Here is a 25,341-nt window from a genome sequence, read left to right on the forward strand (position 1 = left end):
ATTTTCCCCCTCCACCCCCCCTAAATACTACAGTACCATTAATTTACTCCCACCAAACTGGTCAATCTGTCTGCAGTTGAGATATGCTCTTCAGAATTCAATGACCAGGCTTATTCTTCCGAAGGATGCTGACTTGCCAACACTAGTGGAAAATGTGAGTGAAGTTGATCAAAAGGATCCAAATAAACATTCTATGAACCTTTAGAAAGTAACAGATGTGTAAAATATAAAGTTTTTTTAGTCATACTCTCTCTGAGGTGTGTCTCTTTTCCTGGGCAACTTCCTGCCACAAGAGCAACACAAAACCCTATTGCATTTATTTCACACTAATCAAGCTATGGAAAACAGGTATTTCAAATCTGACTTGCCCCAGCTACTGCACATCTACAAATCTGACCATGAGGGAAACACACAGAGTTTTCAAAAGAGGTGGGATACACTTTCTGTTAAGGGAAAGGATGGTATAAACCTGCAGCAACCTTTGATCTGAATTCAGTTTTGATGCTTTACTGCTGAAGTCATCAAGAAAATTTTGATATTGATTAAACAGGAATGGGATCAAGTTCCAAAATTTAAAAAAGAAAGAAAAATGGATGCCAAATCTTAAAAAAGACAGGCCAGCCTGACCTTAAAGTTAAATCTTAGCATCAGGAAGAGCAGAGAACATACCACAGAATCATAGAATGGTTTGGGTTGGAAAGGACCTTAAAGCTCACTCAGTTCCAACCCCCTGCCATAGGCAGGGACACTTCCCACTAGACCAGGTTGCTCCAAGCGCTGTCCACCCTGGCCTTGAACACTGCCAGGGATGGAGCAGCCACAGCTTATCCAGGCAACCTGTGCCAGGGCCTCAGCACTCTCACACGGAAGAATTTCTTCCTAACTGTAATCTAAATCTACCCTCTTTCAGCCTGAAGCCATTACTCCTTACATGTCCTTACTGGAAACTGCACTAAGGTCTCTCTGGAGCCTCCTCTTCTCCAGGCTGAACAAGCCCAGCTCTCTCAGCCTGTCTCCATAGAAAGGTACTCTGGCCCTCTGAGCATCTTCATGGCCATATCTGGACCCTTCTATCAGTATATATATAAAAGTATGAGAGTTGGAAAAGAATAATAATTAAAAAGGCCCAATATCACACCCTCTTCTAAAATTACTTTTTGGCAGCTTTTTATGTCTGCATTTCGTGATTGCACTCTACCTTACTTCCCACATTACTACCACTGTCAGTTCATTCTGCCTTGCTTTCCTAGCTAAGAAAGATCTGATGGTTTTCTTCTTTAAAAGCTTTATACTGACTGCTTTCCCGCACTTACCTTTTCTTCCACTGCCACTTGGCTAAAAAGGCAGCTTCTGCTCTTAAAAAGCTTTTGATACACGTAGTTACCTCCACTATATTAATTCGGCTTAATTTTCAAGGGAGAGTTTTAAACTCTGTTGTACAACCAGTAAATATCCTTCCTATGTGTTGGTCACTTTTTTTCATGGATCAAAATGAGTCACTGCATGCTGCAGATAGTTTCATCATCTAAGGTATCTGGTTATGTAGGTGTCCTGGTTGTCACAATTCCAGTTTCCTTTCATTTTCTGCCTTGATGTACTAGCAAAGACCTATCCAGTACTTTCCCCTGCCAAATCAAATAATTTGTTTTGCACATGTATTTACATTTATCACCTCTGCCTTTAACAACGACACCTCTGTATCTCTAATATTCAGCTGTACAAACCTTTCAGTGATTTCTCCCACTGCCTTTAGTATCTTGAGATACAAAGGTCTAGCATTGTTTCCAGACTGCTGCAGTGAATCTTTCTAAGCCTGAAGAGTTCCACTTGGACAAGAGATGCTTACTCAAGACACTCGTACCTCAACTTTTCTCTTTATTCAAGTCTCTTTGACTTCATTTGCCCCCTGCACTTGTACCTTTAATGCTGTCATCAGTAAACCTCGCCTTGCATTTTCCATCACTACGATCTACAACTTGCAAACCTGCTCTCTGTAGAAAGCAGGAAGCCCCAAAGGGAGGGAGCCTTGTGTTTCAGCATGCTTGTAAAGTGTGCAATAAACCTCATCTGCATAGATGGATCTGACGTATGGATTTATATATGCTGCGTTCTTTTCAGAAGGACTTTTGCATCTTAGCTACACGTGTAAAATGCTTCCTCATTTTATTTGTAGTTAAGTTCAGCCCTAAAGAGCGCTGTTGTAAATGTGAAGAGGCAGAATTACACCACTTCTGCTTTTTCATACCTCTGCTGTTTCGGGATGCCTTTTGTAATCCAGTTGGAGCCTACTTTTACATACTCACTGGTTGCTCAAACACCTCAGCAGAGGCTGCTTACACCAATGCTTCTGCTTGTCTCAGTTCTTTATGAAACGAAATTCCGACTTGGATCTTCCTACTTTGCACTGTAAGACAACAGGGCTGAGCCTCCCCCCATTTCCAATGACCTCTGGAACAGCCTCCGGACGCCGGTGCCGCGGCCCCTCGCCCTGCTATCGGAGGCTGACCCCCAGCTCCCTCCTCCCAGCCCTGGGGCAGCACCTCCGCAGTGCCAGCGAGGCAGCGCTTCCGGAGGGGCAGCGGCTGGCAACGGCCACCGGTACCGCCCGACGCGGGGCATTGTGGGACCGGCCTGGCACGGCCTGGAGCAGGGCGCTGTGGGGACGCCTTGGCACGGCTCGACCCGGGGAGAAGGGGAGCGAAAGGCAAAGTAGCGGGGGCTCGGCCCGCCCCGTGTCCGGCGGGATGAACGGGGCGCTCCTTCCCCGATCCCTTCGCCTGCTGCTACCGCCGCTGCCGACCTTCACCTCGCCCCGCCCGGCGGCTGCGGGGCGGGCCCTTGAGCGCGCCCGGGCGTTGCTAACGGCGGAGAGCGCGAAACACCACCCCGTTTCTCAACGGCTCGCTGCTTCCTCAAGGCTCGCCCCCGCCGTGCCGCCCGCTCTGATTGGCGGCGGTGGCTGTCAGTTCTCCGCAGCTAGCGTTCTTATTGGCTGGCGGTGCCGCGGGGGGTGGGCGGGTCGGCAGCGTTGCTGGGCCGCGGCGGCTGTTGGCGGCTGGGCACCTCGCAGTGCCGGTGAAGCGAGAGGCGGTCGCGGTGTCTGCGGGAGAAGCTGGCAGCGTGAGGAAGACGCCACTCTCTCGCCGCGAGGAGCGCAGCCGCCACTGCTGCGGCGTTTCCCTCCCTCCCTCCTACCCACCCTCCGCCGTAGCCGGGCTCAGGTAAAGCAGGGCGATGGACAGCGGTGGCCCCAGTTTGTTCCCCCTCGCGCCGCGCTTCCCTCCTCACGGGTTTCGAGCCCCTTTGTCCTGCCGGCTGAGAGGGCACCGCTCTCCTACTGCTGTCTTCCGTCTTCCCTGCGGAGCCGGGTGGTGGGCAGCCCGACAGAGGAGATGAGCTGCCGTGCTTGGGGTGCTCCCCGTCATTCCCCCTCTCGTTCGGGGGCGTATGTGCACGGTTGCATTATGCCCAGGGAGTTGCCTCTCTCCTCCCTCCACGCCCTGCCAACTGGCCTTCTCGCAGGTGGGGTGGCATTATTCGCGCTCTTTCTCACCTCACAGTCTCCTTTCTTCTACCTCCGGTGCGTTTCCACCCCCCCATATCCCCCCTCGCGTTTAAGTGACCGTCCTTTGGAAGTAGCGGGTAGGGGAAAATAGGACCGTTTGGCAGCTGTCAGGGCTGCAGCCTGAGTCACAGGCTGACAATCCTCCTGCAGACATTGCAATGGGCTTGGCTTCCGCCCTCAGATCTCGACTTCCTCGTTCGGTTTGGTCTGTACAGTGAAGCCAGGAGAGAGGGAGGAGGGAGTGACAGGGCAAGATGAAGCTTGCAGTAAAAACTCTTCAGATAGCTTGTGCTTTCAGGCATCACCTCCAACTGAGTGGGGAAAGTTCTCTGGCTTTTAGTGATATCGTTACCAACCTGCCTCCAGTAGGTGTGGGAAGTAATAAATTTCATAGCCCCCAAGGGTAGTGTGTACCCAATGGGTTTCATACGGATTGCTTCTAATTTGTCTAAGCACAGGGTGAAATGAGCTTTATAGCAGTAACATGCTTCTGGTAATAAAGTGGAATTTGTCAGAAGTAAATTGCATTGGTTGGAAGGCTCTTCATGCAGTAGCTGTTAAATTCCACATTTTTTTTTTCTCCTTAAGGTTCATTTCCCTTCTTTTATTTTATTTTTTTTTTTCTCTTGAAGCTTTGTGTGCTTCATTTGTCTTTTTCCATAGCTTTTTCTTCTGTATCCTCTGTCATGATGTCCTGAGCCACACTCCATTAGAGTGAAAGAACCTAAGCTTTTTTCTAAGTGAGCAGGTCTGTCCTAAAGAATATTCTCTCAGGTAATGCGTAAGAATTTTCTGCTTCAGACCTGAAGATATATTGTAGTAGATGGACTTTGGCCTGCAGATGATGATCTCTATGTCTCTACCCTACACTATAAAGAGATATAAGTTAATTTGCAGGGAGGCTGTTGAACCATGGCTTGAAAGATTAAATTGCACATCCTTAACTGTCATCATATATGTCTCTAGTGTGTAAGGCTAGATACAGTAAAGTTTTCACTGCGGAGTAACAGTTCTAATCAGTTACTGCTTGTGTAAGTAAGTAAGACGCTTTTGAAATTAGTCACTAGGTAACAATGTGACTAAGTTCACTTATCTATGGCATTCCAGTAACAATGGCAAATAGTGGTGCAGATATGTATTGACTCATAGATGCACTGTCTGCAGCTATAGCGCTCTCTCCGAAGTTTAAATGAGCTAAGCAAATATTTTTGTTAACTAGAAAGTTATAATGAGGAGGAAGCAATTGATAAATGTAAGTGGAGTTGCCTTTAGCACAAAAGAGTTTTGAGGTTATTAATCACAATTGCCAAAACTGTATAAACACGAGATTGTGCTGCTAATCTGACCTTGTAAAAATAACTAGAGTGAAGTCATGCAATGGTTCCATGAAGCTCTGTGTCAAGTGGAACTGTTTAAATTGATGTGTTTTTCCTTCTTGATAGCTTTATTTGTTCACTTATTCATAATGTGTGCACTGTCTTTCTGGAGGTGGACAGGCAAAATTTTCAGTAACTCTAAGGTAGCTGCAAAATTGCTGGTAGTGGATAGAAACAGGAGTCTGAAATTTTCATGCTTAGTGACCTGGAACCTTAAAGTGAGTATGACCAGTGCCAAGCTGGTAGTTACATGGTTCTTTTTGTAATATATCCTCAGGTCTTTGATGCCAGACTTGTATAGCCAAGATTTTAGAAGTTCCCTGGAAGAGACTTTGACCTCAAAGTTTGCTCTGCTGAGTAGCATGTGGCTGTTTCTGTATAAACAGGAAGACTGTATAGTTGGGTTCTGTCTGTCCCAGAAGAATGGGTGTAGAAACTGAAGGCGTTTTATTAGACTTTGTTTGCATAGATTGTAAGGTTATTTATTCCATGGTTCTGGGATTACTTTTTTTTGTTTAAGTTATTCTTGTAAGAATAAAGTTGAAGAGAGACTTAAATTCTTGGATTTGGTTTGTTTTTTTTTTTTAATTATTGTTTCTTCTATGTAAATTTTGATATGCTTCAGAATGGTTTTAAGAAGACAAATGTGTTGAGAGCTCCATCATAATCTTTTAAGTGAATCAGTAGTGAATAAGTAATAATAATAAAAACAAGAGAAATAAAATTACTTGTCCCATAAAGTTACAGGAAAAGGAGTTTCTCACTTAGGAGGCTGAAATAACCTTGTTGTGTGTTGTACAGCACATTATTTTGTTATTATGCAAAATGTTAAAGAGTGGTAGTAGGTGGTAGATTTAATACTCATCTTTGAGTTGAAAACTGCTGTGGAGTTAGATGCCGCAGATGCTTAAATCTCTCTGCAACAGTATTTGGCACTGCAGATAGTCTCAGCATTTGTAATAGAAATTACGTTTACCAGTGCAACAAACTGTCTTCAAAACTTGAACCATTATTATCTTGGCAGGTCTTTAAAAATAATGTACTAAATGCTTATAGTAACTAATAATTCACAGGTTAGTCCTCTGTGAGACTGTTTACATGCAGGTACAAGGGATTTTATGTATTTCAGTGTGTCTACTAAGTATGTGAAAATATACTTCAGTTGTACTAGGGGATTAGCCTGTCTATACCCAAAAATTCAGGTTTTGTTCTGTTAATCTCTGGCATGCTGAACAGATAGGACAGGACACGTGTCGCAGGTGTTGTGATTTATGAGCTGATTTTGCTGAATTTTCTGTTCCTACCCCTGCATCCATAGGCTCGGTCCAGGTTTATGTCACTTTGGAATTGGTGTGACTGTAGTAGGGTGAGATTGCATGTGGACCCACTGGAGGTACAGGAACTCATCGGGTTAATGCAAGGTTTACTGAAAGGGGAAGTCAAAGTTAAGGTTTTCTTACCCCTGCCTCTGCATACTATATCTGCTTTCTTGTGTGGTAACTTCAGGCTATTGGGTAACGTGCTGAACCTTACTGATGACTAAAGTGCATTTCAGAGGCTCAGTGTTAGCTATTAAAAGTCCTGAGTGCATGATTTAATTCATTTTGACTCAGTAATGCACTCAGTGCCAGGTAACATAGATTTTTGTCTTGTTTTTTTTGTATAAATATCTTATTAGTCTTTGTTTTCTTAGTTTATAATTGAGGCACAGCTGTCTGCATGTTAAGTAGAGAAATCGTGTGCCTTATGTTAAGTCTTCTGTGGGTTGAAACAAAACTATAATAGCATAGGATTGCCTACAGCGGCATTGTTTTTGCTGGCAATTGCTGTAGCTTAATGGTGGCTTGGTGACCTTGTACCTTAAATTTATTTTCACTTTAAGCACACCATGGTTCTAATTGAGTTTCCTAGTTTAGAAAGAGATGGAAACTAGCAACCTGATTTGAATAGAGTATGATGAGACAATACACAAATGCAACTTCTGCCCTGGAAGCTAATGCAAATGGGTGTTGTCCAACTAAATGAAATGCATCAATTTACAAGTTCATCTTAATTATGGTTTATCCGCTTCACTTCTTTCTTTAGTGGCTGTGAGAACTTGTTCTGTATAGTTGAAGTAATAATCTCAACACCAATTCATCTTGCAATCCCAGGCTACTGTAGCGTTTAACGTCTTCGGACCTCACTCTAGTGCAGTCATGTTCAGTGTAATGGACCAGTCCCTCTTTTCAGCTAGTGGCTCTTTGGCCTGTTGCTATTCAGTACAATATGTTGCCTTTCTCAGCATCCTAAAAAGTGTAAAGAAATAGCAGTGCCTCCAATTTTCCAGTGATGGGAACTGTGATTGATTTCATTGTTTGATACCTCTGGAGCTAGAACTGCTAAGTCATGTCCTTTTGAAAGGACTGTAAAATTGATCTAGCACACTTGTCTACTGCAAATTATTTCTTATGGAGGTACTACAAATGTATTGCTGTTGGATGCAGAGAGGTATAATGAAATACATCTCTGCATACTGCGGTTTGACTCCATGACCTCTTTATGAAATTTATGCCTCTAGAGTTTTGTATGTAGGGTTTATATTCTACTGGTCTTCCTGACCAGAAATTTAAATTTCTCCTAATGCATATATGCGACTCTACTGAGAGTAGTAAATAAAACCGAATGGATGAGTGATTTCAGTAAACTCAAGCTAATAATTAATGTATGTTTCCAACTTAACTTGGAAATCTGTATCATAAAGTCTCCTCAACTGATGAATACTTCTATTCATCAAGAGCTACCATTTTAATGAGTCTCGGCAGGAAATTCATTGTGATGTATGCCTCAACACAGAACTGGAGTTCTGATTTGAATGAAAGCAAAGTAGGCTTTTGGACTTGTAAGAAAAGAGGTTTAGAGAAATTCTGCACTCAACTTTGACAGTCTTGTGCAATCAGACTTCTTTTTTTTTTTTTTTTTTTACCCTGTTGGGCAGCTTCCTGTTTAAAATCTAAGATTTAAAGCATGCTCTTGTAATAGTTTACTCCCTTTTTTATTGTTTGTAGTGATGAGAGTATATTCATCTGTGTTTTTCTTTTAAGGTCAAGACTTTACCAGTTCACTTAAATTTGAGCTCTTCTAAATCAGCCTTGGAGGTGCTGTAGATTAGACTCTGGTTAAAGTTGGTTCTGGCCAGCACTCAGTCCAGCAGTTTTATTGACATACTTGTTTTAAATAGACAAGGGAAAAAAGGAAACCTACAGCAAAAATTAAATTTATTTCAGTTGCTATTTTTTCTCCAAATGTGACTGACTTAAACCAACTGTTGTATCAGTTTGTACGTAAATTTTTAGTCAGCAAGGCCTTTTTGGCAGGGACTGTTACACTGTAGGTCTGCTTGTCATTTAGTGCAAGAGATTTGTCTTGCTGTGCTCACAGTGGATAAAATCAATTATTTTTAAGTGTGTGAGTACAAATTAATTTTCACTCATGGTGCTTCTTAACTTGATAGCTTATCTTAGGGTTTGGGCAGAGTTGAACAAATGTAAGATCCTTAAATCTAAGAACTTGGCAACAAATACAGAGTGTAAAGCTGAAGTCAAACCAGTGAACTGGTTGAGAAAATTCCAGCCTAAGCACTTGGAATTAGTTGGTTGATGAGGTAAATTGACTTTTGACAGGTTTTTAAATGTAGATGAATAAAAATGCTTTCTGGCTTCCATTTTGGCCATGTAATTCATAGTTCAAAATGTACAGGAAGGCACTGTCATTTTTCTTTGGCCTTTTTTCCTAACTCTTTTTTTGGGTACTTGGAGGAGTGGGTAGCTATGTCTTTCACAATTGGTGGAACAGATGAGGGGTGGATTTGAGATGAAGGTATCAAAAACCAAATTAATTCATAAATTGCTGATTGCAGATAGCTAGAAAACCATTTTAGTTAAGTTTTTGCTTGTAAATATATCTGCACTTGTCAAAGAAATACTTTTTAAAAAATTCTTATTATTAACTGAGTTACATTTACTAGCAGAGTATCACTTAATATATTTTATTTTTCATAGATGTTGTTCAGGTGTCTTCATTTCTGTTGTTCAAAGACAAACATGTTTTTATCTCTTTCTCATGAAATAAAAGAGAAGGCTATGTGGAGACCTCATAGCAGCCTTCCAGTATCTGAAGGGGGCCTATAAGGATGCTGGAGAGGGACTGTTCATCAGGAATTGTAGTGATAGGACAAGGGATAATGGATTTAAACTTAAACAGGGGAAGTTCAGGTTAGATATAAGGAAGAAATTCTTTACTGTGAGGGTGATGAGGCACTGGAACAGGCTGCACAAAGAAGTGGTAAATGTTCCATCCCTGTCAGTGTTCAAGGCCAGGCTGGACAGAGCCTTGGGTGACATGGACTAGTGTGAGGTGTTCCTGCCCATGGTAGGGAGGTTGGAACTAGATAATCTTAAGGTCCTTTCCAACCTAAGCCATTTTATGATTCTGTGAAAATGTATTCAGGCTTTACAGAATTGTTTAAGTAAATCGATATGGAAGCATGGATCATAGAATCATAGAATAGTTAGGGTTGGAAAGGACCTTAAGATTATCTAGTTCCAACCCCCCTGCCATGGGCAGGGACACCTCACACTAAACCATATCACCCAAGGCTTCATCCAACCTGGTCTTGAACACTGCCAGGGATGGAGCATTCACAACCTCCCTGGGCAACCCATTCCAGTGCCTCACCACCCTAACAGTGAAGAATTTCTTCCTTATATCCAATCTAAACCTCTGCTGTTTAAGTTTCAACCCGTTACCCCTTGTCCTATCACTACAGTCCCTAATGAATATATGATAGAATATTAACAGTAATTAAGCAATCGGATACTTGAAACTGTCATGTTGCAAATGGACATGTCTGCTTACTGACAAAGGGAATCTCCTTTCTCAAAAGAGCATAAATATAAAGTAAGTTTTCTCCACAAAACCTCTTTAAACTGTGATTTTTAAATTTGTGGCTTAAACCAGTTTACTTGGATTTTATCATCAACGCTGTATTCCATTATGAATGTTTATAGTAGATACTAAGGTCTTTGACCTTTCATTAGACAGTAAATTACTCTGAATTGTTTAATGGCCTTTCCCAAGTCAAAGTTTTGTGTAGATGAACTTGAGCTTGTAGTTTACTGCAGTATATGATGGGAAGTGGCAGGTTGGGCAGAGAAGAGATTCAGAGCAGCCCTGCGGAGAAGGACTTGGGGGTGTTGATCAATGAGAAAATGAACATGAGCTGGCAGTGTGTGCTTGTAGCCCAGAAAGCCAACCGTATCCTGGGCTGCATCAAGAGGAGCGTGACCAGCAGGTCAAAGGAGGTGATGCTGCCCCTCTACTCTGCCCTCGTGAGACCTCTCTTGGAGTATTGTGTGCAGTTCTGGTGTCCTCAACATAAAAAGGACATGGTACTGTTAGAAGAAGTCCAGAGGAGGGCCACGAGGATGATTAGGGGACTGGAGCACCTCCCATATGAAGACAGGCTGAGAAAGTTGGGGCTGTTCAGCCTGGAGAAGAGAAGGCTGCGTGGAGACCTCATAGCAGCCTTCCAGTATCTAATGGGGACCTATAGGGATGCTGGTGAGGGACTCTTCCTTAGGGACTATTATGATAGGACAAGGGGTAACAGGTTAAACCTTAAACAGGGGAAGTTTAGATTGGATGTAATGAAGAAGTTCTTTACTTGTTAGGGTGGTGAGACACTGGAATGGGTTGCCCAGGGAGGTAGTGAATGCTTCATCCCTGTCAGTGTTGAAGGCCAGGTGGGACAGAGCCTTGGGTGACGTGGTTTAGTGTGAGGTGTCCCTGCCCATGGCAGAGGGTTGGAACTAGATGATCTTAAGGTCCTTTCCAACCCTATTTTATGATTCTGTGAAGTGTACAATGAGAACACACAATGAAGAAGATGTATTAGTCATTTTTTTCTTTAAAAAAAGGATTGTCAGTTTATTAGAAAAATTGGTGTAACTTCTGAAAATTGTCTACATGTTGTCTGCACAGCACTGACATATAGTTGTTGATAGTCAGTTTATCTTCTTCCCCCATATGTGGGAGTTAATCTTTTTGCAATGGCAAATTTGAAGTTTTTTTTCCTAATGAGCAGAACAATAAAGGTAGATTTAGGTTGTTATTGCTCTGAAAACTTAGTGGAGATTTAACTGATAAATATTGCCATGTTGTATTATACCAGTTCTATCATGAAAAAGTACAACGGCAGTAATGGTTCAGCTCTTACTTGTGTAGATAAGGAGAAGAATATAATAGAATGGTTTGGGTTGGAAGGAACTTTAAAGGTCACCAAGTACAAATCCCCCCTTCTGCAGGCAGGGACACCATCCACTAGACCAGGTTGCTCAAAGCCCTGTCTAACTTGTCCTTGAACAATGCCAGAGATAGGGCAGCCACAGCTTCTCTCAGCAGCCTGTGCCAGTGCCTCACCAGCACAGCAGTATAGTGTATATGGTTGTGGAGAATGTTGTTAACTATGAAGGAAACAGTTGAAACAGTTCTGCTACTCTGTGATCAGTGTTTCCTTATGTTGACTTTTACTCTCTTATGCCAGAAAGCAAAACTTTTTTGGAAACTTCCAAGTTATATTTGCCTTCTCTTACTGGGACCATAGAATGTCAATAGGATGCCAGTAGGGGATAATTTTTCTTTTAAGTCTTCTAATACCAGAATGGAGAAAATTTTATATGCCCATATAGCCATGATTGTACTTCAAGTGCCCTTGCTTCTACTCAGTTCAGACTGAAAGGTGAGTCTGCTCTTCTCCTTTAAAACACAAATCAACACTTCAGGATGTCCAGACCGAAGGGCATGGTTGGGTGAATTCTAAAATAAGAGGTGCCTAATGCTGTTCCTTTTTAAACACTGATTTATTTGACATTTACGGAAGAAAGCACAGGTAAGGAAAGGAACAATGTAACCAGAGGAACAAGCCTGAGGTTGAGATGTACAGACCAACCGAGAGTTCCTGTTTGCTTTGCTGAACTGGGGGCTTTCTCTAGAACATTGCTTATAATGGGTACCTAAGTAAGAAGCCACAATGCTGTGCAAGATGTTGAACACACCAGGGAAATGGTGCAATCTGAATGTTTCAGAGTTTTTGAGACCATCTTGAATTGGGTATTTATTCTCTGCAAGGTTGTTTTCAACCTGGCCTCATACATCCTGGAGCTAAAGGCTACATAGCTTTTCCTTCAGTGGAGGAGTTGCTGTTCTCATGTCCAAAAAGAGTGACTCTCCTTCTCTCCTCCTGCCCCCTACCTCCAAGATCACCTTCATAATCAGAGGTAGATCTCAATCTGTATGTATGGCTACAAAAGTTGAGAATCAAACATGGACCCCGTAAAAATAGTAGACTTCTCTGTGTCAGGGTTTTTGCCTACCATCCCTAATAGCTGTTGTTAATGGCATAGCAGAACTATTTGAAACAAGAATATAAAGATGAGATATAGCAGAAGGCAGTTTCTACCCATAGTTTGGCATAGTAGGTTGAGGTGTGAGTATCTAGAGAAGCCCCATACATGCAAAATACTTTTTTCTAAAAGACTGAAAGAACTGTGGTTTTGCTGTCTGTACTGAGGTGTGATTGTTCTGTTCCTTGTTCCTTCTTGTGATGAAATGAAACCTGGAGCGGACAAAGATGATAGGGAGACCTAATTGATATGGAACTCTGTATTGGAAGAGCTCCCTTCCACTTCAGTGTCACAGAGTTCTTGGCAGATATCTCTCTCTAGTCTTAAATCAGAATATTAGGGAAGGCATGAAAAGTGACCCTGAGGTAACAAGGACAGGCTGAAACTTTCCAAGCTCTTCTTTCCCTTCTCATGCAATGTCCTTAGGGAATTCTGCATGCCTGATCAGAACTTGTACAGTCCATTATGTCTCCTGAAAACAAGTCTTGCAGCAAAACTGCTTGAACAGCCAGGATGGGTTGCAGTTTTCTGAACTACAGCTGTCTCCTTAAGTGGGATTACTTTGCTGAATGGTCACGAAGAATGCGTTCTCCCCCTGGAATGTGTTCCTTGTGGGCACACTGTCTCTGGAAAAGGAATTCTTTCCTCTGCTGAGAAGGCATGTACTGTACATGCACTAATGAGAAACAACAGTTGCAGAAAGTGTACTATGCGGGATTGTAAACTTTGAATATTTATTCCAAGTGAATGGGGTTGGGTGGCAGCCAGCCTAGCTTTGTCATGCTAAAGGCTGGACTTGAAATCAACAGAAGGCTACCCTCCCCCTCCCTAAACCAGTGATTGGTGTGTTTAAACAATGTGCACAGGCTTCATAGAACTGATTAACTTTATTGGTGCCATGTACATGGTAATGGGTCTTTGTGTCTCACTGAACTGAGAAGTTGCAAGTAAAATAGGGACAAGCATCCCCTCCTTAGCATTAACTTAGGGAAGCTATGCCTGCCTGTATTTGTTCGTAACCTTCAGTGGTTAGTTTCTTTATAGTATGCAGTGAGGTTGGCCAAGATAATTTCTATGCTTGTATACCCTGTGGTGAAGGCTGCACCATCCCACTTTCACTCTTTGGTACCCAAAACTAGCTTCTTCAGATTAGCATGGATTTTCATTACATCTACAGGTGCTGTACTTGTGTCTTCTCCCAGTCTTGCCATTCATATGAACCCAGTGAAGAGAAAAGGTAACTACTAAGTGGCATGTAAGGACAGTGTCTTAATTGTTTGTGGCTCTGTGGCCTTTGCAATTTGCCGTGGAAAGTCCCAGCTTCACAGAGCAAACCTTCTGTGTCAGCTGTTACACTAGAATACGCAAGAGCTTGCTTCACACATACCAGAAAGCGGTACTTGACAGCTGAAGGCTGGACATACAGAAACCGAGAAATGTTTATTCCATGTTTGTCTGAGGACGTGTGCTGGGTACATTTAGGCCACTTGGAAGATAAGGAATTCCCTTTAACTTCATTCTTCTTCTGTCTTGCAGGTAGTCTGGTCAGCACATCACTTTTGTGTAATGCAGGTATCATTTATACACTAGATAATCGCATTCTTTATTCCTGGAGCCCTGCACATGCAGAGAGGGCACTTTTGTGCTCTACCTTGAGTTTAACTTACAGTAATAAACGTGGTAGCTGCAAGTCTGGGCAGCACTACAGTCAAACTGAATATGCAAGAATAATTGCCAGCAATCTGCATTCCAGTTGTGAAATAAATCTTTCAACAATGTATTGTGTGCGTCAGACTGTGACTAGAGAGGAAAGCAGTGAACTACAGTGAGCTAATAGCAATCATTATGAATCCCAAATAAAGCTTAACTAGAAGAAATGAGTCTGTGTGGCAGCATGGCATTCTGAACACAAAGGCGGAGTGGAGCTGAAAGCTTTCAGCTTGGGAGGCTATCTATGAGGGAGTATTAATGGCAAACTCTTGTACTTGTCTGATGCTGTATTCCCTTGTGAGATAACTGAAACTTGTGATTCTTTGAGTTCAGTCTGAAACATCAAGTATTGGTATGTCACAATATACTGAATTTGAGAAGCAAGCAGGTATCATCAGCCCATCAGTTTAGCCTTCTGTCAGCTTTTCCCCTTACCGCTACCTCAGTGGGATTAATTTCTTATATTTCACTAATGATTCAGACCTTTTTTTTTTAATATACATATATATATATATATATATATATATATATATATATATATGTTGCTTACACATTGAAGCAGCTTGTGCTAAGTAACTTCACAGTTTTCTTTCCCATACACATCCTGGCACATGGAGCTATGAAGTGTCAGCCTAGCATGTCCTGACTAAACATATCTGAACACTTTCTAAGTGAACCCAAGGGAATTACAGGGAGGGGTTTTGGTGGGGTGAGGTTGTGTTTTTTGATGTAGTCAGTTCATGGTCACTGTAGGCAGTCTGGCCACAGAAGTCTACTTACTGTGCTTTCTAGCTGCACTGCATGCAACTGTGTTGATTTGATGAACTGCGTTCAGCTGGCTGGGAAAGTGAAACAGTTGAGTCTGCAAGAATAGTTGAGAATGCAAGAACTGGCTGTTCAGATTGTATATTTAGTGAGGATTCCCATCATATAAATGTTACTGAGCAAACTTAGTTTGAATCATTAGCTGATTCTCAGAGTCAGGTTATTTTTAAAATGCTGTGTATTAATAAAGAATCAAGTTTCTTCACTGAGGACAACTTGGTTGTAACGGAAATGGGTCTGTAAGCATAGTGGTGTAGTTTTCTAGTGCAAAAGTCTTGCCTTGCCTGTGGAAATCATGCATGTTCCCTTTGCTCTGTGAGAAGACCTTTTGTATTGCGTTCTCTCACAAGCTGCTAGAGGTAGATAGCATGAGAATTGTGTTCCTGAAATACTTTTAAAATGTAAATGTATAAACAAAGGGAAGTTAACTTGTTAATTTTTTAATTCTAGTCTATATGTGTTTTCTGTGTCACCCTTATCTTTAGAGTAGCTCCTCTTCCACTGCTAGTATGAAGGCCATTAGACAAACCACGTGTGTGATCATTTAATGCGAAATCATAGGAAGTTTTTATAGCAGTGCCTTACTGTTGGATGTGAAGCAAAAGAAAACTTCTAGTAATGTCCATCCCTTTTCACACAGGCTCAGACTTACGGCAAGGTTCTGAAACGGTGATCTGAATCAGGAAGTATACAGTGTATGTGTCTGTTTTATGTAGCCCAGTATCTCACAAACTTCTAATAATTCATCAAAGTAGAGAAATGGTGTGTGATTAAAACTGCCTATTCCAGTGTATCTTTATATTAATGAGGCTGAGGCCTCAAAAGAATGTTGTGGAGATCCCTGCTTTAACAGCAGTTCATATGGCTCTAACTAGAAGTGCTTTCCTTGCCTAATTAGTGCTCTAATACTTGTTAGTAAGTGGGATGCTTTAGCTGTTGCTATTGATGCTCTTCTGAATATACTAATTCTGTTGCTACTTCAGCCATTACCTCGATAGTTTACCATAGCCCAAGCTGCTCTCATTGAGCAATGGCTCAGTCCCAGAAACAATTCTGTGGCTGCTGACAGAGTAAACACTGGGGGGAGAGGAGGGAATAATACAAATAGTTCTGGAAAATTAAATTGCAAACAGATAATGTTCTATTCTTCTGTGATCAAAAGGAAGGGGCTTTATAGCAGAGGCATCTTTTATACCTTTCCAAGCCAGCCAGGTGTTTATTTCCAGCTTTTTGGGAAGCACTTGGTGCTTTAAATAGGGAGAGGAGTGTGTGAAGTGTCTCATAGCTTTAAGGCTGTGGAACTGTGGGAGGTTAAGGCAAACTTCTGTCCATATGATTGTATTTGCATGAGGGTTTTGGTTAATTCTTCCTAGTTAAGGGAATGCATGGCATCTTAAAGCCAGTGTTTAATTTGTTCATCTCAAAAGAATCTGTAGGGAAATATGTATGCAACGGATTTTTGAATTTATTTTTGAAGGTTGGACTAAATATTATCAATGTCTTGGTCTCATCCTATTCATGACTGTAGAGATTGCTTTGCCTCCATCTGTAATTGCATGGCATCACTGTGGCAATTTGTAGTTAGTTAAATGGGAAAAGAATTACTTTTGGCACATGAAATAATGAAAAACAAGCAATGTTTGACCAGCCTGTTCCTCAGACTGCTATGAACCACAATAAGGAAGCATCCTGGGTTAACAGGGAAGTGACTGTAGTATTTCATATTTGGAAACAATACTAGGAAGGAGGCATTTAAACTCAAAACAAGGATGGTCTGTCTTCCTTCTGTATTTTTTGGTCTTCTAAGCCATAGACTGTTGTTGCATCAAAAAGAATTGTTAACGGTATTCTCCTCTGACAGTTGCACAATAGCCATGTAAAGATAAATGTCCTTGCCCCACATAATTATCTACACCCAAAATGCAAGCTACTAGGCAAACAAATAGCTTCCTAATTTGTTCCTAAAATGGCAATGGCTTGCAATCATTAGGAGTTGCTCTGAGGCTACAAGAGCTTACTGGGCTCACTTCCTTCACCACTTCAAGGTTTTTTAGAAATGCCCAGTGAAGTGCAGCCTAAGCTAGGAAGATAAATTTTGCAGCCCATGAGATGGAACTTGCTGAATCTGATTCCTCTGGTACTGTTCTTGTGGAGAAGACAAATTAATGGTTAGTTTGTGGTACTCCTAGTTTAGAGGCCCTGTGGGTTAGAAGTCAGCCTTGAGAATAGCATTAATACCATATTATCTTAGCATGATCCTCAATTTTTTTTAGTTCTAGTACCTGATGATTCTGTTCTGGACCACATGAAATGGTGATAACAAGACTGTTTGCTGCTGCCATGAAATAGGGTAATTTTCAAGGCTGTTTAAAGTTTGAGGTGCAGACTATCTCTGAATCTCCTCGCTATTTGGTAGTACTGGCATAAAAAAAAACCCTTAGTGTTTGGTGAGATTTTTTTAGAATAGCTGTGTTAGGCTATTTATCTTCTTGCTGTGAAAGATTTTGGTTTCAGTTCTGTGAATAAAAAGGGACAGATGATATAGAAAGATCCCTTACTGGCTGAAGAATGCAGTCTTGCTGTATGCAAGATAATTCAGCTTTCTCCTCCTGTGAGGAATTTGATTAACCTCTCTGTAGCTATCTTCTTTCCTTAGTTCTCTTCAGCTCTAGAACTGGCTTTCAAGATACATAAGACCACAATAAATCTTTTAAAGGGTATTTCTTACAAAAAAAAAAAGAATTAGCCTTTATCCCAGAAGAAATCTCTAAGGTGTATTGAATGCATGTATTTCAACAGTAAGGAAGTGAGGAATATGTTTCAGTGTAACATAGGACACTTCAGATGGCTGGTTACTTAGGATTCCTCAGGAAATGATGAAACTGAATTTAGCTGAAGCGTACGGCTTCTGTGTCCTGCCTGATTATAGCCAAAAAAGGCAACTGGTTAGATTCTGGGAGTTGCATAGGCAGGAAACTCTGTAATGGAGGGTAGAACAGAGCTGTTGCCTTGCCAAACCTGATACAACTCTGAACACAATTGAATATTTATTTCTTGTTTTTCTTTTTCTCCCTTCTCCTCTCCCCTCCCATTTTTTTTTTTTTAACCCTTTGTCCACAACATGCAGATAATACTCTGCAATGTCATGGAGTCCCAATACCTTTTCTTGAATTCTTAGTCTTCTCTGTTTTCTAAATACTCTGCCGGGCTAGCTGTTGTAGAACAGCTAGCAGCTCTCTTGAGAACTCATATTTTTCATGGCATGCTCTTGATTGCTGCATCTTATCTCTGCAACAAGTCTCTTCATCGTGTACCCATTAAAATCTGGGGCTTCAACAAAAAATATGAAAAGCCAGAATGGAGGAGTTGCTCTGAGAGTCACCATTGTGGTGATTGAGGTGGAAGTGTCAGTGACCCTGTGGGGAAAGGAAGATGAGGTGAAGTGTGGGATAGCTGCTTGGCATATCCTGTAAGACTTGGGATAAAGATTTGAAACTCAAGCTAAATGAAACAATTATTTATAGAGTGATTTTCTCTTTGCTAAAGAATTTTTGACTGTGAATATACAGCTAGCCATACAGTCTCTGGCACAAAGTTGCATACCACCTACAGTGATACATTTGTTGAAAGGAATTTCCCTACATGCTTACAAATGACTGGTGTGGGCATGTGTGCCCATCATTATTATAGCTGGTGTTTTTCTGGCTTCATTCACAGCTTGTTGATGCTGGGACTCAGCATCTCTTGTTGCTCTCATGCATATTTTGGGAGTTGAACTGCTTCTGCCCTGCTCTCAGTATCTATAGTAAGATTTCACCTATGTAACTTGCAGGCTGGTTTTGCTCCGTAGAAAAGTTACCCCTGAAGCTCCTGACAGCCTCCAGTGACATGAATATTGATATTTTCATTTTCTGTTCTTTTGGTGATAAGGAGCTGTAGCTTCTATCCAAATTACGATAAACGTATACTGAGGACACTGGTATCTTTGTGAGGAAGTATCCAACAAGTAATATTTATGGGACCTTGTAAAGAGGCTGCTGTTACATGGTCAATGAGCCTTGACACATACAGTCCTTTCTTCTGATTGAAAGGATTTCTGAATGGCACCAATAAAATCACTGTCTTATAAACTGGAAAATCCATGGCAATAATGTTCTGGTTTTGATGAAACACTAAATCTAGGGTGCTGTTTTCTGAGAATGCTACTTTTTCATTTACCTGACTGTAGCTGCATAGAAGGATTTTGAGGTTGTAAAATTTCCTGACCATAGGTTTATTCTATTACTGTCTTGGAGGTATTCTGCTGCTGAACATGACCTAGAAAAGAGATGCTAATTGATGGGCTGGGTGTTGTTACTAAGCTGGTGATGGAAAGTATCTGATGTTGGCCTTAACTGTTGTCCTCAAATTATCAATGATGTCTTCTAGAAGCAAAGTGCCTCTCATGTATTGTCTAGACTGGTTTGTGACATTTCTAAGAAGTTGTGGTATTTGGTTATTTATTGGAGCCAGGAGATTGGAAATAAAGCTGTTGATTAAACATATTTCTAATATCTCTACCAAGTAGAGCAGTGAAGGGCTAATCTTGAACTGAACATTACTGACATAGTATCTCATGCTATGAATACTGGTGCATCTTACAAGTTGATGCTTGCTACTTCAATGTGCATTCTCTTTTCTGCTCAATAATGGCTTTCAAATGCTTAAGGGTCAGTGTTTCGTTGGAGTTTTTTTAGCTACTTGCTAGTTTATGGTTTGAGGGTTTTTTTTTTTTTTGGCATCATCTTGGCAAGCAAAACCTTGACCTTATGCTTCCTAACATGAAACTAAAAGAGGGGGAGGCATGTTCTGATGACCAGGGACTTGGAGTACTTAGCATGTGCCTGTCTGCCTCTAGGGATTTGCAAGGCAACTTGAGGCTTTAAAAATATATACATTTTGTTCTCTTTTCACAGGTCCCCAGTTCTAAAACACAATGTCGCAACGAGATGCAGATAAGTACCTTTATGTGGACAAAAACATCATTAATAACCCTCTGACTCAGGCTGACTGGGCAGCTAAGAAGCTGGTATGGGTTCCCTCTGAGAAGAATGGGTTTGAGGCAGCCAGCCTGAAGGAAGAAGTAGGAGATGAGGCCGTGGTGGAACTGGCAGAGAATGGGAAGAGAGTGAAAGTAAATAAGGATGACATCCAGAAGATGAACCCTCCCAAATTCTCTAAAGTGGAAGATATGGCAGAGCTGACATGCCTGAATGAGGCTTCTGTTCTTCACAACTTAAAGGAGAGATACTACTCAGGACTGATCTATGTAAGTAATCTTGTCTGTTGGGGTAAGAGTTTTTGATTACATAGTATGTGAACTTAATGTAATTACTTTGCTTCTAAAAATGTGCATGTTAACCTTTCATTGCTCCTATACACAAGTCTCATGTGACTTAGCTTCTTCCTTCTGCCTAACATTTTTTCACTAAACTATGCCAGTCCCTCTGTAGTTGAAGCTTTCAAGGAATGCTGTGGTAAATCTCTCTTTAACATTTTAATGTCTTCGTTTGCGGGATGTTTTGAATGCCATTTAACTTTCTTTAAGCAAGACATGAGAGCAGTTGGAAAGTAGTAAACAGTCTATTCTGAACTGAACCAAGTAATAATAAAAATGCAGTCCTAATATACCTAACATCTGAATTGCATTTTCCCATGTCTGGAGCTTCAGAGGGAAAGAATGCTGATGCCAAGCTTTTTGTGTTATAAAAATTCAGGATCTCAGAGTGTCCTACTAGAGAAGGCACATGTGGGCCTGAATGTGTTTACAGATAAGAAATATTTCCTTTTCTTTGCAACCCAAAATGGACAAATGCTGCTTTTTACTGTGGAAATGAAAAAGATACCGTTTATGGAACCAGTGGGCATACCCAAATGAAGCATGCAGCAACTACTTCACTGAATACCAAAAGCAATAAAGAGAGAAAAGTGGGGAAGGAGAATTTATCCTTCAGTTCCCTTCTGAAGTTCTCTTTTCCTCTTCATGTGGCCTCTGTTTAGCCAGCAGATGTTGGTCATGACAGCATCCACTTTATTAATATTCTGCAGGCATAGAAAGAATGATTAATGTAAAATTTGGGTGCAGTGACTGGTTAAAACAGGAACTAGTGTGTTGTGGTTTGTTTATTTTCAGACTAGCCTTTAACGGTGTTAAAATGTGACTGCCTGAGATGGAATCCTGAGGGATGCCAAGAAAGTGGATGTTAATATTTTTAGGCATTATGAAATATTCTTCACAATAGATTAGAAGATCTATTAAAACAAAATGTATTAAAGAATAAATTTCATATGTAGATGTCCTTGAAGATGTCTGTCTAGATTTCCCTCACCCCTCCCCTTCTTGTGCTGCTAAAACCCAAAAGCTGCCCCTCTTGTCATATGGAGAAGACAGCATGAGTAAGAACTCTGCAATATCTGTATGTATGTTTTATGTACGTTTTGGGGGATTTTTTTAATGCCTGCTACTTCATCATACCTGTAATGATACAGTCTTCTGTGTAGTCATCTTATGTGGCAAACTGTAGATGATCTCTTCTGCCCGAAGAGGGACTGGTGGTATCCAAGACACCACACAGCAGCAGTTCACCCTTGTTATCCATCTTGGGTAGAAACCTTTGTGAACTGTTGCTTCTAAGCTAAGGAGCATGAACACAACCTAGAAACTTTCACTTTGCTAGTGGTGTGACCACTGCTCTTCTGGAGTGGCATGAAGGCATGGACTCACAGAATGGTTTGGATTGGAAAGTACCTTAAGATCATCTAGTTCCAACCCCCTGCCATGGGTAGGGATGCCTCACCATTAACCATGTCACCCAAGGCTCTGCCCAGCCTGGCCTTGAACACTGACAGAGATGGAGCATTTACCATTTCTCTGGGCAACCTGTTCCAGTGTCTCACCACCTTCACAGTAAAGAACTTCTTCCTTATACCTAACCTGAACTTTCTCTGGCTTAGTTTGAGCCCATTACCCTTATCCTATTGCTACAGTCACTGATGAGGAGTCCCTCTTTGGCATCCTTGTAGGCCCTTGTCAGATACTGGAAGGCTGCTATGAGGTCTCCTCACAGCCTTCTCCAGCCTGAACAGCTCCAGCTTTTTCAGCCTGTCTTCATATGGGAGCTGCTCAAGCCCCATTATCATCCTCATGGCCCTCCTCTGGACTTGCTCCAACAGCTCCATGCCCCTATGTTGGAGACACCAGAACTGCACACGGTGCTCCAGGTGAGGTCTCACAAGAGCAGAGTAGAGGGGCAGGATCACCTCCTAAATCACCTCTATATAAAGAACTGTTGAAGAAATTATCAAAGAACATCTGAAGGGTGCAAAGCTGATTAAAAGTAAAAAGTTAGTCTGATTCCTACAAAGTGATGTCAAAATTTGGAGAGCTGATGTGGTTGGAGGTTGATGAAACAAGTTATTATTTGTAATCAGTAGTTCCTTTGACTGTTGGTCAAAATCTGTTCTTGGAGGGAAGAATCTTGGTAGTGAGATGAAATAAGATGTGCAAGATCATGTGTAGCATTTTTAGAATAGGATGCTGCTGGGTTACGTAATAAGTTGTTGAAAATAATTCAGCAGCATCTCAAAGTCTGTTGTACACTATGCAATGGGCTGTTTCACATATCTTGCAAGATATCCTTTAAAATTTCAGACATAGTCTGTGAGTGTAATAAATCGAGTTCTTCTAATTGGATTGTAAGAAGTATTAAAATATCTCCACACCCTTCACCAAAGTAATCTTAGCATAGTAATTCTGTATTACAGAATCTTAAGTCTTGCCAAAACTGTGTTTCTGTGAACTTGTGAAATGGACTGATCTCGCCTGTCAGCAGTTCTCAGCAAGTCAGGAGATTAATGCAGAGGCTTAAAATACTTTCATTGGAATGGCTGTTTGTTGATTATTAATCCTCTTGAAGAAAGAGAATACACGCAATGTATCTCTAGCATAAATGTCTCTGGAAAGATCATAAGCATTTAGTTCTGCTCTTGTCCTTTCTGTCTTCTTTGCCAGTAGGGATGTGTGGTTTTATAGGGTTTGGTTTTTTTTTGTTTGTTTGTTTGTTTCTGGGGTGGTTTTTTTTTTTAATTTTTAACTTTTTCTCTCTACTCATTCTATGAAAAGAAGGGGGAAATCTCAAGGCTGGTGCACACAAATTTTGAACAGGAAGTGTGTCAAACATTTCAAGAACTAAGAGCCTGAGTCTGACACCAATTTGCTGTTTCTGTGTGCTGATTAGCTCTGCACTGAGGTGACTTGCTAATAGACTGGCTTTCATATTAACCCTTTCTATTATGAATGCTTTATCAAGATAATTTTCTGCTTCTGTGTTGCTTACCTGAACTGCCTTACATGTTCCAGTTACTTCACTAAAGTTAACAGTTGCTGGAAAATAAACCGTCTGAGGCTGTCAGCTTTGTGCCATGCTGTAAATGGTCCTTTGAGCTATTCAGAGCTAGGTTAGTGGTTTCAAAAATTAAACTAGCTCCAGTTTGGCCCATGTCACTTGAAATAGCTAGCAAAAGGTAATGCCAGAATTCTATTTTGAGATAGTAATGTCTGAAACAAAGTACAGATTTTCAAGCCAGCTATGCTTGTAATAGAATAGCCTTTCAATTGGAGCCTTGGGTTCAGTTCGGGGATTTATGCATATAAGTCTTTACTTGTTCTTTAATAAGATGAAGATGACTCTTGTCTTCTCTTTGTAGGGCTGGCAGCTTCTGCTCAATTCAGCTTGCTTCCTATATAAAACTGTCTGTGCTTGAACAGCAGTCATGATGTGGTATTCTCAGTTGCCTATCCCAGCCATGATTAGTTGCCTCTCTTTATTAGACAAAAATATCACCTCACACATCTGTCTGAGATATTATACTGCAGGAAACTTCCCATAGGTATTTCTCCTGGCAACCAGAATGCTGGAAGAACGGTGATGGCTTCTTCCTGCATACCTGCTTCATTATTCTAATTGAAATTAATGTTTTCTGTTTTCTAAACCGCTGCTCTCATCTGTAAGACTGCTTCAGTTCAGCTTCAGACCTTTATTCTTACTTGAAAAGCAACTTGAAAAGCAATTCTAATGTGTCAGCAAACACATCCATGAAAAGTCACACAAATGCAGACAAGAAAACTTTACATTCCCTTTAGAATATTACCACAGTGCTTGCACACTTACACACTTACACTTACTTACACACTTCTCTTGTGTTCTTACTTCTAATTTCCCAAAAGCAGCAAACAGGCCCTCAGCTTTATTAGCCTCTTGAAAGAAGAGGTAGGTTCGGTCTGTGCCATGAGTTACAGTTTTGTTGGGGCCAGGGGGAAGCGGGACTGTATAGGGCATCTTCTTCCAGTTATTATGTGCGTGTTGCTACTGCCATACAATTTGAGGTACAATGGCTGCTAATGCAGCCAGCTGAAACTGGCAACCTAGAAGATTTTTGCTTGTTTTCCAGAGCTCTGATAAAATTATAGCTTTGTTTTCTAGCAGTTCATTTGACTCCAATGTCAGTTATTTCCATGGCAGCATAAGGAAAAACGTGTACTGCATGTACTGTGAACATGCTACTCTTAAGTTGACCCCTTCCTACCTCTTGGTCCTACTCTGTCATCCACTAGTGTAGTCAAAGGTCAGGAAAGCATGACCCAGACTTTTCAGGATTTAATCTGTGCTGTACAAGTACTGTTTGACATGATGGAGAACTAAGGTTGAGGCAAAAGGAACTAGCCAAGTTGGTTACTGCAAACTCCTGAAAATGTTCCTTTCAAGCAGTACCTCAGACCTAGCTTCACTAGAACATCTCACTGAAGCTTAGCTTCCTGGAGCTCTTGAAGTTCTGTGCTAAAAGGTTTTTAGCCAGCTTTCATAGTTTCATAGTTTCCCACTTTGGAAAGAGATTTAGTATGTTCCAATGTTCCTCAAATACTTAACAGGTAGGTCTGGAAACATATCCTGATAGTTCATATTGGTATGTGGAAAAGGAACCTTTAATACCTGTAAAAATTTTGCTTTCTGGAAGACATAGGGTGAGAGCTGTATCTGAAACTCTTGCATGTAGGAGTGGGCTAATTATGTGATGTTAAGCCATCATGTAGAAAATCTGGATATAAGACAATAAACTGTGTATTAGATGCAATTTTCACCCTTCTGATCACTGTGGTCTAATCCTTACCTTTATCTAGATAAGGAGGCTAAATCTGATTAAGTATTCTGTGCTTGTTGTGGACAACTCTTTACCTCTCTGAAGCACTCTTCATTAATCAAGCAGTAGAAGAGGTGGTAGCAATAGAAAAGTGCCCAATACACTGTCTTCTGGTAGCACTGCAAGTTGCTGTAGAAAGCTATTCCTCTCCAGATGTTTTAAACAGCTGCCTCTAAAATTGTCAGGG

General features: G+C 41.2%; 1 protein-coding gene across 1 annotated transcript in view; it reads left to right on the forward strand.

Moving 5' to 3' along the window:
• The first annotated feature begins 3,064 nt into the window (after window positions 1-3,064).
• The window catches only part of MYH9 (myosin heavy chain 9), a 73,525-nt gene continuing 51,248 nt past the window's right edge, over window positions 3,065-25,341 (forward strand). Inside the window, exons 1-2 of the mRNA XM_005150395.4 lie at window positions 3,065-3,221; window positions 19,874-20,226. Coding sequence (XP_005150452.1) covers window positions 19,894-20,226 — 333 coding nt within the window. The 5' untranslated portion in view covers window positions 3,065-3,221; window positions 19,874-19,893. The remainder of the gene's footprint in view (window positions 3,222-19,873; window positions 20,227-25,341) is intronic.

The sequence above is a fragment of the Melopsittacus undulatus genome, chromosome 5 (assembly GCF_012275295.1).
Source record: "Melopsittacus undulatus isolate bMelUnd1 chromosome 5, bMelUnd1.mat.Z, whole genome shotgun sequence".
NCBI classification, from domain to species: domain Eukaryota; kingdom Metazoa; phylum Chordata; class Aves; order Psittaciformes; family Psittaculidae; genus Melopsittacus; species Melopsittacus undulatus.